Source organism: Idiotropiscis lumnitzeri, chromosome 3, assembly GCF_059441095.1.
Source record: "Idiotropiscis lumnitzeri isolate Australia: NSW breed Sydney's pygmy pipehorse chromosome 3, RoL_Ilum_1.0, whole genome shotgun sequence".
NCBI lineage: Eukaryota > Metazoa > Chordata > Actinopteri > Syngnathiformes > Syngnathidae > Idiotropiscis > Idiotropiscis lumnitzeri.
The window spans coordinates 26,823,623-26,839,999 of record NC_142393.1 but is presented as its reverse complement, the minus strand read 5'-3'; the positions used below and the strand labels follow the sequence as shown (position 1 = coordinate 26,839,999).

Below are 16,377 nucleotides of genomic sequence, written 5' to 3'. Positions count from 1 at the left end.
TAATGAAACCTTAAATGACATTCAGTTTATTCTGCAAAATGCAAAAACACCTGTAAAAATGATACATTTAACCAAAGTAGGGAACCCTGGAAAAGTTCTGTTTTACAGTCAAACGTATGCAAACGCTCCATAAAAATAAATGTTCATACACGTCGAGGACGTCAAGGAGCGCGTGATGCTACTATACAAAACTCCATCTGTCAGTTATTGTGGTTGTGTGTTCTGAGGATGAACACATCCCATCCTTTCTACTCTTATACACAATGGCCCAAATCGGAAAAACGTCAGTGCTTCATTTGTCGCCAAGACACTATGAAGAGACTGACTTGCAGTTTTGTGTCACTGCCAGAGTTAGTGCAAGATGGCATTTTTTTTTTTTTTACTTTTAAGGCTTCAGGAAACACATTCAGCAGCTACGCAAACTACAATGAATGAGCCTCTCCAGTAACTGTACATCCCCGCCAAACTCTTATTTTTTTACTCTACCGTCACTTTTTCTTCCACTATTTGAACAGCCAAAAAGGAACACGGTGCACAGCAGGATGTCGTAAGAGGCATAAAGAAAACCAAATGGTGGGGGGTGGGGTGGTTTTTGTGTCCATCTCACAAGCACCCATCGAGGAGGGGGAGGTACAGTTTCAAGATCCGTACCCATCCAGTCATCCTGTCACATTTGTCAATCTGCACCTGCAGAGAGTCAAACCGTAAGAAAATACCATTAGAGTGGAACTACATATCATTTTAGATTTCAAGTCACACAAACTACCTTGAATACTCTTGTGAGCGTTTCCCTCCCCTGCTTGGCCGCACAGCGACTGCTCAATTTTCTCATTACTTCCTCTCGGGTGCGGCTCCACAGGGGAGGAGCCGGGCGGCGCTGGCAGCTCCGCGACTGCCGCACCTGCTGCAGGTTTCAGCGCAGACACTCGCTCCAGTGGAGCCACAGATGCCCTGGTGGCAAACCAATATCTCACCAGATCTGTTGTCAAACCGGTCGTCTTCGCCAGTTCCTGTAACTGCAGCCAGAAAGACCAGTGTTCAATGCTGCTCATTTCAATGAACATTTGCACAAAAAACAAAGCAATTTGACACAGTAAGCGATAAATTCCCTCTCCTAAAGTACGCAAGTGTTGGATGTGGTGTAAATTAAAGTATATTGTCGCACCACTTAGACCTTGTAAAGTGAATTCAGAGATTTATTTATAAATAAATCATACATGCTTGAAAACAATAAAGGTTTTTCCGCCACTTCCATTTGGATGATTTTTGCCAATGGATTAAACGGCACAGAGTGACTCACATTGGCGTCCTACAAGAGTCTAGAATCTAGATGCACTTCAGTCACCTTTGTTCCCACTTTTTTTTCTTGAACAGTAAACTACTTTGGACTAACTCATTTATATCAGGATTAATTCGACTATCAACCACTACAGAGCTGCGCACTTAAGATTGAAATCAAGTCAATTTGAAAGAAGAATGAAACGGTACGTGATGTAGTTCAGCACAGCCTAGTTTTAGTGGGAATTTAAGGAATGTCATTTGCTTTAATAGTGCTTTTCATGCCAACAAAAAGCAACGGCTTTATATATGATTTTATAATCTAATCTTTGGAAGTGATCATTGATGTATATTCTAAAATAAATTTGGGGAAGAAATGTGATTTGATTCATTTAAACACATGGACAGATGAGTACATTGCTACTCTTTGCACAATACTTTTGCCATAGTGCCATAAATGCAAGAACAAATCAAAAACATTTAAATAGGGGATTCATTTCTATATTGCAGATTTCACTTATTGCAGGGGTGGTCTGGAATGCAACCCCACAATGGAGGGGGGAAATTACTGTTTTACTTGGTCCATTTGTACAACTGCAGCATTAATTTAACTAGGAAGCTATGTCTATGTCCCAAAAATGCATTTTCCCTCAATGCCACAACTTCCAGCACAGTCAGCGTTGTACCTAAAATTCCTGACGATCATGCCGCCGGCTTAGAGAAACCTTTTGAGCCTGTCAGCTCACAAACTAGCTACCGCTCTCGAGCAATGTCAGAGATTTCCAAAAAATGACAATCTGTCCAAATGAGGAGTCCAGTTAGAGTGGCCACTCCATCCGGAGTAAAAAAAAAAAAAAAAGAATTTTGAAGCTCAGATGATGAGTTCTGAAGAAATTGAGTTTTGGTGTTAGAGAAAACAACCTTTTTGGAGAGTGTAAAAGCCCTTCACATTAAATGAAAACTTTCATTTTATATGCGACTCGGAGAAGCCTTTCAGTTAGAAATATCCACCAATAAGCTTATTGTGTTAAAATTCTTGGAGAGGATCTCAAAGGCGACAAAATTACTGTGATGTTGCCAACTTGTCTGAAAAACAACATAATTAACACAAGCGTAATGGTTTGTGAATACATTTCTTATGGAAGATTTTAAGAGGTGTTTCAGGTGTTATTTTATTTAGAAAATTCCACAAAGATGGCTGCCACTTGTCATGTTACTGTTTTAAGTGGAACCATTTGCACAGCTCAAACATTTGGGCAGTAGAAAGATTGGACACTGCTCTCACCCTCTCGGCGCACTTGGCGACGACACACATTACATTTCTACACGCATTCCACCGCAGTTATATCTACATACAGGACAACACAGCATTCCCACTTTACTTCCAATTTCAGAAGTGCAACTGAGGGCGCACACTCAATTGTTTTACTATAGTTTGAAGCACACACAGACTCCCTCACACCACTGACGTGCTGCTGCAGACGACACACAGACAGCTCTATTCAGGGAGTGCAAACATGGGCGTAGTTTACGAGCCCCTTAAACGAGGCTGTTTCGCGTGTTTCAGAGGTCAAGTGACTTAGAATTATTTTGTTTTATTAGATGGCATTATTGGAGTTATTTATGTGTGGATAATGTGGGACCATATTGAAAGAGACTATATTCAAATTTTTATAGATTATGCTTAAAATGATGGTTATTTTTTTTAGGTTCCTTAAAGTAGGGCTGATTTTATTACAAAATCATTATTCAATGATTTGTTCTATTTTCATAAGTAGACTTCTTGAATGTTTTTACGTCATATAACAGGTGTGGTCCTGGTTTGGCCGCCGCGTGCATGTCTGATGTTGCGCATTGTGGTCCAAGGGATGCTCAGGGAGTTTGTCTGAAGGCTCAGACACAGAAAATTAAAGGGAACATTGCCTACGGGTATATCCCCGAAGGCTCCAGCACTCCCGCGACCCTCGTGAGGAGAAGCGGAACAGATAATGGATGGATGGATTCCTTAGTAATGACAGGGACTTTAACTAATTTGACTGAACTTTGACTCATTACACGATCTTCTTTGTGGTCAATACCTGCGACTCTTCCTGACCACCGTGACCGTCAAGGTGCACCTGGAGAAAGCGCTCGTTGTCCTTGTGGAGGTCCTCGTCCAAAGCCGTGTTCTGGTACGCCTCCAACCACTTGAGCTGGCTGTTCTTTTGCATGTAGCGACAGTCCCCGAACCAACGCACCACATCGGGCCGGGGCAGCCCCGTGCCTGAGATCAGCTCGTCGTACTGAGCGGCGCTGGGCCACTGCGTTCGTGCATACACTCGTTTGAGCAGGTGGAGCTGCTCCGCCGTCTTTTTACCTCGCAAACCTGCCGATTTGGCGCTCGGCATTGGCACCTGGTTCACACCAGGTTGAGCGTCCCCACAGAGGCCGTCCGCCACCTCGTCCTCCGCTTTGCCGTTGGCCTTGGTCACTTTCAACATCTTTAGATTGATCTTTATCGGGTTGACTTTGAGTTCGCTGGGAGCATCGTCGTTTAGTCCCTCATTCCCCTCGGCTTCCGTCCCAACGCTGGATGCTCGCTCCGCCTCCTCTTTCTGTCTTTCGGCCGCTGCCGCTTTCTTCCTTCTCTCTGTAAACCAGTTGTGAATCTCCCTTCTAGTCATCTTGGTCTCACTTCGCAGTCGGTCCACTTCTTCTGCTGACGGTTCGGTGGCCTGAGCGAAGCTGGCCTCCAGCGCTTTTATCTTAACAAAGGGGGAAAAAAAAGAAAAAAAAGATTAGATTAAGCAAGAACAGTGACTGAACTCATTGACTGCCATTTACAATCATGCTTATCAATTATGTTTTTATCCTGAATTGCGAGACTTTTCTTATTATTTTTATTGCAATTATGTTTTTTTATTCAGCTCAATGTCAAAAACGTCAACTGTTTTTCAACAAGGATGGGCATGGGAGGGTCTGATGCTCCTCCACTGTGAATTTCAAGCTTGAAAATAACTTGACTAATGCACAACCACCAGAAGATGGCAGCGATGCATCATTTTACATTTGAGCTCGTCCCTGTTTGTGACTAAACATGACAAATGGTCGGCGGTTAGCTGGTAACCAGTCCAGGGTGCACCCCGCCGACTGCCCAAAGATAGACGGGATAGGCTCAAGCACCCCTGCGACCCTTGAGAGGGGAAGCGGTACAGATAATGGATGGATGGATGACAAATGGTAACACTCGGCCAACATGTTTGAAGTAGGGCTGCCAAGATTAGTCGACTAATCACGACGACAACGCTCCAAATCGTCTACAATTAATCTAAGTAGTCGACAAGTCGTTTTTTTCCTAGATTTATTTAACAAGGGTGAAATTTGTTTTTAAGTATTTCTTTATATATTCGTAGATAGTTTTGTAGTATTAGTGCAACTTTGCATAGTGTATAGCTTTGGGTCCATTTTAAAATGCACAAAACAATTGCAAAAAATTTTAAGGCCACAGTTTTGCCTTCAATTTAAACTGCACCATCATGTATGAATATCTGAGAAATGTCGGCGCAAGCTACAAAATGTAACCAAAGTTGAATGTTCCATCATATTCCTTTGTACATACCTTAAAGAATTCAAGCAGTAAAATAATTATGGTTAGAGAAGAGCAGCTGCTTGTTGGTACGACATGCCACAATTTCCATATGATCCGACTAGTCTACTAATTGTGACTACTGTTGGTGATTAGTCGATTACCAAAATAACCGTTTGTAGCAGCCCTCATTTAAAGTCAGGAAAATTTAGACATTTTACACTCAAACAGAAAATGTTTAAGCGTATTATTTCCACAGTATGTGTCGTGGTAGTTGGTAAGAGTGTCTGTCAGTGTGCGTGTGTGTGCGCGCGTGCGTGTGTGTATAAATTACAAAGTACAAGAGAAGGGACACAGTTGTCAAAATAATAATAAGATAATAAACAATACGACCCCATGACTGGCCACTGGGGCTGAATGACATTTCAAAATTGTGATCTCAGACAAAGCCATTGTGTGTTTGCCAAATATGTTTTTAGTTATTTTTTTTCCTCCAGCGTTCTAACCAAAAATGTCTGTTGTCAATGAAAAGAATACCATGTTGCAAATCTGAAAAACTGCTTAATAAACAAATTAAGTTTGACCAATAAAAGCTTGTACAGTACGGATCTCACCAGGCATTGTAGTTTATTGCTATTGTTTCAGAAAAAAAATCTACCTGTTGCTGAACTTTTATTACATATTATACTATTGTTGTTGTTATTATTTTTGTGAAAAGCTAATTTTCTAGAGAAAAACAAAAATTACTCTCTGATGAAAGAAAATAGTAAAAATGTATTGACGAGTGTAATCAGTATCAGCCCTGAAAAACAACATCTCTTATCTGGGATTTAAGCATACATAACTGGCATATTTTATTTTTTTTTTTGGTGGCCATGCACTGACCTGGTGGGGTTCTCTCTCCTTGTAGCGAACGACTGTGAAATCAGGAGAGGGCGATCTGGGCAGCCTGCGTGAGGGCGTGGAGGGAGATGTGGGAGTGTGAGTTGACGTCGGGCTCAGAGGAGCAGAACTGTGCTGCGGCGTTTTGGCGCCGCTGCTGTTTTCAGACAGGTCAATGGGCCTGGGGCTGCTCTCGTCGACGCCTGCTGCGCCGCTCCCTCCCGACGACTTGGGTGGCACACCTGGGCCGGAGCGCGGGCCCTTGAGGTTGCGGAGGTGATAGCGTCGATCGCTGAACCACTTACGGACTTCACGCACCGTCAACCCCGTCAGTGAGATGAGGCGGTCCACTTCTTCCTGGTCGGGGTACGCGTTGCTCAGAAAACTGTCTTTGAGCGTACCAAGCTGCTCCTGGGACTTCTTGCCTTTACAAAAGCCGGGGTCCAGGAACGCGTTGATGCCGCGGGAGCTCAGGGAGCCCCCGGAGGCGGCAGCCACGGGAGATGGCGACGATGATTTGGAGGAAGGGGAGGATGCTTCGTCCATTTTGAATGAGTTGCTCGTGCTCAGGTCCGCGTTATCCGTGCTGGCGCTCAAGGCGTCGTTTTTGATGGCGCCACCGCTTGTGTTTTTGCTCTTTTGAACGTTGCTGTCTATTGTGCTGCTGCCGCCGCCGCTATTTGAAAGCTTACTGTCAGCGCTGACTTTGGAGAGATTTGTGCTTTTACTCAAATCACTTTTGCTTTTGCCATGGGCACCGCTGTGGGATTTCACATTGGCGATACTCACCATTCCATTTCCATGATTATTGCTACCCTGAGTGAGGTTAATGACGCTAGCTTGACCGCTGCTACTATTAACGTTGCTTGCGGCCCCTCCTCCATTCCTACTACTCTTACTGCTGCCAATGACGTTGCTTCCCGTACTGCTGCTGGCCACCGACCCCACCATTATGCCAGTGCCCTTGTCGGCCACCAGGGCCGAGGCAGGTCGGGCCTGCATCATGGGGCGGGCAGCTGCCTGCGGCTTGGGTGTAACAGCCAGCGCCACGGGGGTACCGTTGACCTGAATGCCGTTGGCCATCACGGGCTGGGTCACGATGACGCCCGCTTGACTAACAAGAGAACCCTGCAGGATTTGAGGGATCCCAGTGGGCCCCACGACTGTGATTGTGTGTGGCACCGGACTCTGCGGCTGGTTGTGTGCGCTAGTGGATGCGGTTTGGATGACGGTGTTGAACATTTTCCTCCTGGCCTCCTCAATCTCCTCAGGAGACCAGCTGATGCCTTGTTTGAGTCGCTGCGCTGTGAACCAGATCTTGATCTGCTCTTCTGGGAACTTGGTGACCACGGTCAGGTAGCAGAGCTCCGCCTTTGTGGGGTAAGGGAATTTGCTGAAGGAGGTCTTCAGAAAGGAGGAGGAGTCCATGGAGGCATTGTAGGTGGGGATGCTGCTCAAAGGAATCATCACCTGGATGGGAAGAGTTGGCAAGGTGAACAGGAGGTTTCGATCTGACAAGAAGCCATGTTTAATGAGCCACAATGGAAACAACATTTACTTTGGGGAGATTCTTGGAAGATGAGGCATCAGTGGAAACCGCGGTCGCAGAGGACTGATGCAGGTTTTTGTTCTGAAGAGAGACCACCTATACAGCACATACACAGGATTAACAACTGATCCACAACTATTTTAAAAGCCGATACATTGGTTAGAAAACTTTCCAACTTAAAATTGTTCAAATCCTTGGAATTTCAGCCTTTAAAGAAGTCAATATTCTCAAAATTGCAAATTGAGATCAGATATTACTTACAAGAAGTGAACCTACCTGTGTGATGGGGGTCTTGAGCACAGGTAAAGTTCCAGACCCGTTGACGATCTGAATCGCTGAGGGTAGTGTGACCTTGGTCGGTCCATTGTGGACAATTGTGGGCACATGAGCGACTTGGCTGAAAGCAACAGTCTCGTTTTTCTCGGGCTCCCCAGATAAGGAGTGTGCATCCGAGGAAGGCTGGGACATTACAATTCGTCTGAGTTCCGATTTGCCCTTCAGCATCTTCATGATTGGGGTTTTGGTGATGGAAATCTCATTATCTTTGCCTTCATCTGACCCAGATACGATTGTCTGCTCCACCACCGCTCTCCTATCACGCCTTCTCAGCTGCAGAGGGCAGTTAAAGGTGCTGGGGTGAATCCTGGCATTATGCAGGGCCAGGCCTTCAAATTTAAGCGCAGAAAAGCCACAGTTCACACAGAGGAAGCTCGGGTCCGAACGGAATTCCGGATGCCCGGCGTAGACGTGGTCTAAGAACAAGTTAAGGTCGCAGGTTTCAAAGTTGCAGGGCTTGCAGATGTAGGTCCCTGCATCGTCTATAACAGGGCCTGCTGCCTCTAGTTTGGGAGAGTCCGCAAGTTCCGGCGGGCTGTACCTGCCGCCACCTCCAGAAATCGTAGTTTGTGGCTCAAGAACCGAAATATCCGCTTCAACATCGTCAAAGTGCTGCATGATCTTGCTGGGGATCATACAGGGTATCGTGGACTTCCTCTTGCTGGCCATGATGTGGCCACACGGTGGAGAGTGTCGCTCAAACACTTCAAGTGGGGTGTGATCAGGAGGATGGGTCGTCGCTGGCAGCCTATAGGCCGTGTGTGGAGGGAGGGAGTGTACGCGGCATGTCCATACGTCCACTCGGCACGTTCATGGTGGCCTGGAGGGAAAATGTGGACATGACAAAACATTTGGCGATTACGATGAAAGAAAACTACAACTTGCATAGCAACTTGTTTAGGAGAATTGCTCGGGGCATAAGTAGACAAGCTTAATTGTAAAAGTCAGTGGAGGGTGTTCGCAATTAAGATACATTGGCTTTCGCCACGCTAAAACCAATCAAACCCCCGAATATGATTACAAAGCAAACTTGCAGAGAAGCTCATTCATGAGAATTTTTCAAAACCCACTCTGTTTATTCGTCTTTTTGGGAGTGCTACTGTCTGACTCCTCCCCAGAGCCGCTATGTCTCACTTCCCCACCATCATGCCTCCCACCCCCAAACACATAGCAGGAGAATTTAGGGAGAGAAGGGGGGGGGGGCGTACACAACAAATATTTGGTACAAACACTTGCGACTGCTCGCATTACAGATCTGCTTGTCAACTGTCGTTCGGAACACCCCGCAGCTTGGTGATGGTTTGTTGCTACAAATGAGTGAATATTTTCCTCTATATCCTGCGTCTCCATATTCATGACGAGGCTTCCTTTCACAATCATGCCTTCCCTCACTCCGACCCACATGCAGCGTGCACACCAGAGGTGGCTTGAGTTGCCAAAAATTGTACTCAAGATTGTGAGACTTGAGAATAATATGACTAGTAATAGTAAAACGTAGCCCTCCAAATAATGACTTTAGTAAGGTTTTGAATTCATTTGCTTTATTAGATTTTTTGCATCTGGTTTCTCTTTTTAATGACACGTGAATATAAAATAAACAAAAGTAGGTATATTCAAATGTAACCTAACAATATGAATTTCAATTAAAATAAAATATCCCTGTGAATGTTTCATTTTGAAAACCAAGCTTTTGTGCGGAGCTTCGCCAATGCAGAGACTGTGTGCGGTCATGTGATTGCCTGGCGCAATTTGATTTGTCAAAAGGAGCAAAACGGCACGAATATTTAAATTGGATAAGTGAAACACAGACCTGTGACAAGAAAAAAGAAAGATCACTCAAGAAACAATAATTACTTATCAATAAATATAAAAGTAGTGAGAAAGAATTTGGTTCAATGTAAGGCAGTATTATTGTTTCTTGACAAACATACTTGAGTAAAGTAAAAAGTACTCCGACCAGTACAATTTATCCCAAATTATATAATAACGCAAAGTTATTCATGTAAATGTAGCTTGTTACTACACACCTCTGACAAAGGGGGAGTGAAGTACCGTAAGATGGTTCTGAGGCCCGCACGTAACACCTCACCTAAGAAAAGGTCACAAGTTTTACTAGTAAATTCAAAAGCCTCTCAAAGTCCTGCCCTTTATTATGCATGGCACAATTGCTGGGAGATACGCCAAATGAAAACGTTGGCCACGTCACAAACTCGCCCTTCCTCAAACAGTGGCAAGGCCTTTCTTCGCTCTCTCGTGCCCACAAAGTAAACTGAAAAAACGTTTATAGCAAGAGAAAAGTCACGGTGCCTTACTTTGTGACTTGAGTTAACGCTCACGCCACAGTGAAGCTACACTTTCACACACACACCAAATAGGCCAACATCAGTTGTCTTCATTGAAATGCTAAATCTGTCTCACACCACGTGAGGTGAGTGAGGCACTGAATTGGCTTCCACTTGATAAGAACCTGACAGTTTGTTCGTCGATTAATTTTAGTCATTATCAGCCACATGGTGCGAAACATGAGGGGTTAACCGGCTGGCGAAGGAACGTGATGCCCGATGTTCCTTCGAGCATCCGCGGGTGACCGTTACTAATCTTGTCTTGGGCTGTTGCGCACCCCTCCTACTCCTCTGCCATTCAATTCTGCTTCAGGGGGCACCGCGCTGCCAAGGCGGACCGGTCACATGGCTCAAACAAAGACTTCTGGGTGGACAGTCTCAGCCGTCCATTACGCGGCTGTGTCGGGTGAGACGAGCGTGAGCAAACGGTGGGGGATGGGAGCCGCTTTGGGGTGTTAACTGTCGGGGAGGAAGCGCCGAGGTGTTTCACAGAGGAATTTTCCCTACCCGATACCCCCCTCCAACCGCCGGACCCTGCCCACCCCCGCTGTTCGACGCCCCCTTCTTGCTCTAAACTACAATCATGCAGTGCCCCACCTCACTTCGCCACCTCACCCCTCCTTACCTCCTCGCTGTGCTTGCTCAGACTGGAATGATCCAAGCCGAGAAGCGCCTCGTTCAATGGACATAAGCTACAGTAAAGTTCGGTTTCACGCCCACATTTGACGCTGTGTAAATTTGATTGGGGGGGGGGGAATAATAACGGTATAAAATCCAGCACAATGGGCATCGCTCGATCCAATATTGTCCCACAAAGTTTTGCCTCATCAGGGAGCGTGCTACAGGCCTCAGTCAGGTGAGGATGCAAACAAAGCACAATGCAGGCTGCGCTATGAAAAACACACCCAGCTCGCATGTTGACTCACAGAGTCTGAACGCAACGGCGTCAAATTGGATGTCACATGTGGCGATGGCGGCTTTGCGTCAGCATTTGCATGTGTGGGTTTCCTGTGCGATTTAGAGTGAAGCGATGGAGGTGGGGGGCAGCTGGGTGAGCAAGGGCGCATGTGTGCTTACGTTCGTATGCATGTAGGGCGCGGGGGTGGCTGCCTGAATGCCAGTGAGCCCGTGTGAAGCTTGTTTACGGCGGTACCGAGGCGGCTCGTTTTCCCGCATGTGAGAGTCAGGAATCTGCCGGTGACACAAAGAAATATTTTTCTCCCCCTGGTTATTCAACACCTGTTCAGTGGTTCTGCACAACATGACCTCTTTTCATCCGTTGGCCTGACTTTTGCGCAGGCCCCGGCGGGATCCACGCCACAGAGAAGAGGCCAATAATAGCACACACACACACACACAGGCTACCCTGGAAAGAAGGCTACAGAGCATGGCCACAAAAATACTAGTCACTAAGCAGCGTAAACACTAGTGCTGATGACAACGGTATGCTTAAGAGATGTATGTATGCCATTTGCTTGTTTACTCAGTTTCAAGCTTCCTCGCCAGTCCTTTTACGTCACGCAGACACAACCCTCCGCCTCCACTTCCCCTCTGGCACTCCCTCCTCCCCAGTGTTCCTCCCCCTCCTCGCATGCTTGGCCGAGGGAGACAGGTCGGCAGCGCCACTGGTGTGTTACTGTCCCCATGGCAACCACCTCCTACCCCTTCAACCCAACCACTAGCACTACCCACCGGCAGTTCACAAACACAGAATGGGTGTGTGTACCTTACACACACACGCACATTCTCTGTAGGTATCTAATTTTGTTTGTTTGAAGCGGCATTTGGAGCATCCCCGGACGACACTTATTTTAGTACGTCCCACTGATAGTATAGGTGTTTCCCAGATAGGTGTGGTCGGCAAGGAAGGTTATTGGCCAGAGGTGATGCCGACTCTTACTGATGACCACATGCCTGAGTGCTCTTCCAGACATCTGCCTTGGTTACTTCTTGCCCTCTTCCATCATGGGATGAATAAAGCTTCGATCTGTCTTCGGGCTTGGTCGACAGCGACAAAGGTAGTGCCGAAGACCCCAAAAAATAAATAAATAAATAAATAAAAAGGTTAAAGCCAAGTGTTTATCTAACCGCCCTTAGTCCATCAACTTAAGGGTTTTTCCTCAGTTGCTCATCTTCTGACATTCACAAGTGTCAGAGAAATTCGCTGTTGCCCACGATTCCAGCTCAGCACTGGCAACAGCAGAACACGTCATGTCAGTTTCCTACTGGGCCAGCCCATGCTCTCGTAGCGACTCACAGGTCACAGAGCAGATGGTTGTGTGGGTTGCAAAGGGCTGCATTGCTGTGGCCTCTGTCGGGGCATGTGGAACCGGGCTGCTGAATAGAGAGCGACAGACAGAGAGCGAGAGAAGGAGAGAGAGGAAAAATGGCGTCGCATCGTGCTCTGTGCTGCCCAACCTAAAATGGCTGACATCACAAGCAGCGAACCAGCCGAGCAGAACGCAGGCTGCCGCTGCTGACCCAAACCTGCTTGCACCGGATGTGGGAGTGAATCAGTGCGCTCGCGCCAAGACTGTGAAAGGCTCTCGACCAGCAGTTTACGCAGGTTGGCAACTTGGTAGACATACGCAAATAAATTGTCGTCATGACAGTGGGGAGCGTGACGTCATTGAACAGGCAGCTCGCTGAAATGACTTCCTCGTAGAAGCCTTGCCTGATGATACGATTCAAAGAATTCAAAAGGGTTACGGGAATATCTCTCATTCATTCTTCCTCTGTGAGGTCAAATCCGGAGCCCAAAAAGCAAGTATGAAAAGAGTCAAGAAGTCCGTATTCTATGGCAATCCGGCTTAACAAAACTGTAAAACTGAGGTACATCTGTGTTGGTGCTTTAGGCCTTCACAGCAGCACAACCTGAATTCAACATTGAGGCACAGGCAGGCTCCAATGTAGTTGTGGGTGAACTCTTAAATCTCCCAGAGTCACACAGTCATGACAACACAATATGATTCATCACCAGGACAGCATGCTAACTCATTCTTGACTATTGGGCATCACAAACAAGATGCTTGGAGTTAAATATTTAATTAGAAGCAAAAGATGAAGATTAAAAAAAAGAATGCACATGTTTATAAGTCTATTTGCAAAACATTTACAAGGGGCCACCATGCATGACATTTTGATTAGAAGAATTACAGAGGGAAACACATATCATATAAATTAAACCATCTTTAGTCAAAATTAAATGAAGATAAAAATCAAGGAGACGTTTAGAATCCTATTTGCAAAACTTGCAAAAATATTACCTTTCTTTTTATATATATATATATATATATATATATATATATATATATATATATATATATATATATATATATATAAATAAATAGTACACAAACGGATTGCAAAGGGCAACAATTCTTGTTGCGGTAGGAGTACCACTAGTGGTATGCTGGCTCACTCTGGTGGTATGTAAAATAATAATTAAACACAAATAAAAATACAACATTATAAACATGAAATGAAATGAAACCTATTACAGTGAAACTTGTAGCTATAACTACAGCCGGTTTCAACTTTTTAAAGTATATATATTTTTTCTTTTCATGTACAGAATAGAATGTTTTTAAACATTTAAGTACATTTTGTTTAACACTCATTGTCTTTTTTTTCCCATTTTCGATTTCGTGACAAGTATTTGTTTGCACTCGGTGCTGGTGTTTGACAAGATTCTCTATTCACTCATTAAGCTGCACAACAAACAATGCGTGACGTCACTGGGAAAACTTTATTTAAGTGCAGTATTAATGTTTGTGTATAGGGCTTACTACAATAAATACAGGTATAATTGGAAGAAATACAATTTCTGACATTTTTCCTCCATGAACACATAGGCCTACTATGCTACTACATTTTAATGGTGGTCATCATAGCGGTACTCGGCAGTATTTTGGGAAGTTGTGTATAAAAAATGAAAATCAAAAGCAAATATTAGTGGCCCATATACAAAACTTTTAATGAGCACCATTAAACTGGGACAATTTATTTCTTGCAGATTAAAAAAAATGTTTCAGAAAACCTGTAAATACACGCGAATAATCAAGAGTGCCAAATTATGAGGATACACGAATAATAATAATAATAAATAATAATAAATTGATGCCGCCGAATGTGAACGTCATCGCCCATCACACGTTTCCGATTACGATGCGTGTTCATCTTTCTTCCGCTCAACTTAGACAGGGGTAGTGAGTCCCAACTTCGTGGCTACGACAAAAATACTCGTGTTCGAACCTTCGCACTCGCAGCGCAGAGTGGGGAGGAAAAAAAGAAAGACAAGTCCCCAGCACTCGAACAACCTTCTCCACCCCCCAGTCGGCTGTCGCCATTTTAAGCAGGCGACGTACGGTGCAGCTGGCCGGCGAAGGTGGACGCGAAGTTGAGACGAAAGCTGAACCGGCCCTCGCAGAAACGGAGACCAGGAAGCGACACTCACCTCACGTTGTCGGCGCACGTCGCTGTGGCAAACAAAACACACACCCAAAAAAGTTTTCAATGGCAGCAGCTCAGCGCAACCCGCACACGGACGGCAGGTCTGCGCCTCATTGATGATGGTAACTTCAAGGTGGAAGCTGCTCCGTCCATCGGCCGGTTGTCAAGACGCCTGAAGCCCGGCTGCTCGCGCCCGCGACCCTGCTTCGGTTCGGGCTTGTTGTTTGATTTCGAGTGCTTCCAGTGTGAGAGAGCAGCCAATGGAGGGAAGCAAAATACGGCGGACCTAGAGAGGGAAGAGGCGAGCACGTGACGCTTACGTCACTGACGGTGGAGTTGGCGTGAGAGCGTGAAGAGAGCCGAAGAGCCTCAGTGAGGGAAAGCGGCGTCCCGCTGTCAATCGAACCGCAAACATTGGGCCGGCCAGGACGGCTCCAACATCCCGGCCGGCACTCTTCAACCGCATGCAGTGCTGCTAAAAACGCCATTAACACACCTGTCTCTCCAGGTGACCTCTCTTAAAGACACAGGCCCCATGTCAGCCGTTCGTTCTTCTTTCAATCGACAATACAAAAGGGAAAAGCAAATAACTTATTAGTTAAACACAGGTTATATCGCCCGTCAATCCCCATAACACAAATTTGTTCTAACAGTTGCTTCTCAGTTTTTAAACATTTTATCTGTGACCTTACTCTTGCTCTCTCTCAATAAATTGTGTTTGAATTCAGATTCAGACCTTTAAAAAAAGTTAAAGTTCCTTAAATGCAATGAAAACATTCCGAGAGTGTATTTAAATAGGGTATTTCTGTTGCAGAGATATAAAATCTTCCTCTGGAGCTGATGCATTATTATTTTTAAGTGTAATTGCACATCCACCACAGTAGGTGGCAGTGGCACTCTCATTGATTCCGTAGGCCAAATTGGAAGGCCAAATGACGTAACTTCGGGTGCGCCTCAACCGCACGTTGGCGCTCTAATTAATGTGGCCTTCAAATCTGGCCTTTCCATGGAGACAGGTCGTGTAAGAAGGCTGCTTCGGATCACGTTTTCGTAGTCTACATTGCTACGCTCTTCTTCTACACCATTTTTGTTATACAATTCTACACCTCTTCCGAATTTGCCACGGTTTATGTGGTCCACGAAGGCTATCTGAGGAGGAGCCTTCAGAGGACAAAGCCTCTGAATTTGGACACTGATAGTGAGTGCGCAGGCAGTGTAGTGTTGCAGTTTTTGTGGGGTTTTTTTTTGTTTTGTTTTGTTTTTTGTTTTTTTGCATCGAGCATGCGCACACAGCGCAGAGAAGCAGAACAAACCATGAAGAGACACCATGGAAAATAATTTTGTGGGGGTGAGAAGAAAGCAGTGAGAGATTCAAAACAATGTCAATAAAGTTATTATTTGTGTATGTTGAACTACATGTCTTTTTTTTGTTTACATTCCTGTAATTAAAGATACAGGTATGCAGCGGCCATAATTATAGCAAAATTATACTTTTTATAGTGAGTCATGAAATATTTTCTTCTTCAGAGGGCGTAACGGAAAATATTTGAGTACCACTGTTTTAAACTTTTATTTTAAATTGTCTAAATTCAAATGTTCAAAATGTCAGCTTCTCAACAATACTTAGATATCCGATTTCTGTAGTGCCCCATGAAATCTGAGTGATTATCTTTTTGTTTAATGAAAATAAAACTTATCTTTTACTTTGGAAAACAATGATCAACAGTTTTGTCTATTTTCTGACATGTTGTGGACCAAACCTGCGACTGAATCATAATTTTTTTTTTTTTCATTTCTCCACTCTCAATTTTAAATGTATAGTCCTGTTTATAAATGCAGGGATGACAATTATTAAGGAATGCTTTTTTTCATATTATTCATCTAATTTTCGACAATAATCAACAGATTCATTAATTATTGCTATGATTGTCAGTTGCAGCCCCATTAGCCATAAAAATACAAAATGTATGTTT

At 44.7% G+C, this 16,377-nt stretch overlaps 1 protein-coding gene across 1 annotated transcript; it reads right to left on the bottom strand.

The window, feature by feature from the left end:
• Positions 1 to 10: 10 nt before the first annotated feature.
• zhx3b (zinc fingers and homeoboxes 3b) lies at positions 11 to 15,603 on the bottom strand. The gene is made up of 7 exons (XM_088289302.1): positions 14,409 to 15,603; positions 7,551 to 8,430; positions 7,284 to 7,370; positions 5,729 to 7,195; positions 3,357 to 4,022; positions 767 to 1,016; positions 11 to 687 (listed from the first exon to the last, which is right to left on the bottom strand). Exons 2-7 carry the CDS (start codon positions 8,277 to 8,279, stop codon positions 677 to 679), a joined length of 3,210 nt encoding a protein of 1,069 aa, XP_088145428.1. The 5' UTR covers positions 8,280 to 8,430; positions 14,409 to 15,603; the 3' UTR covers positions 11 to 676.
• Between the last annotated feature and the right edge of the window lie 774 nt (positions 15,604 to 16,377).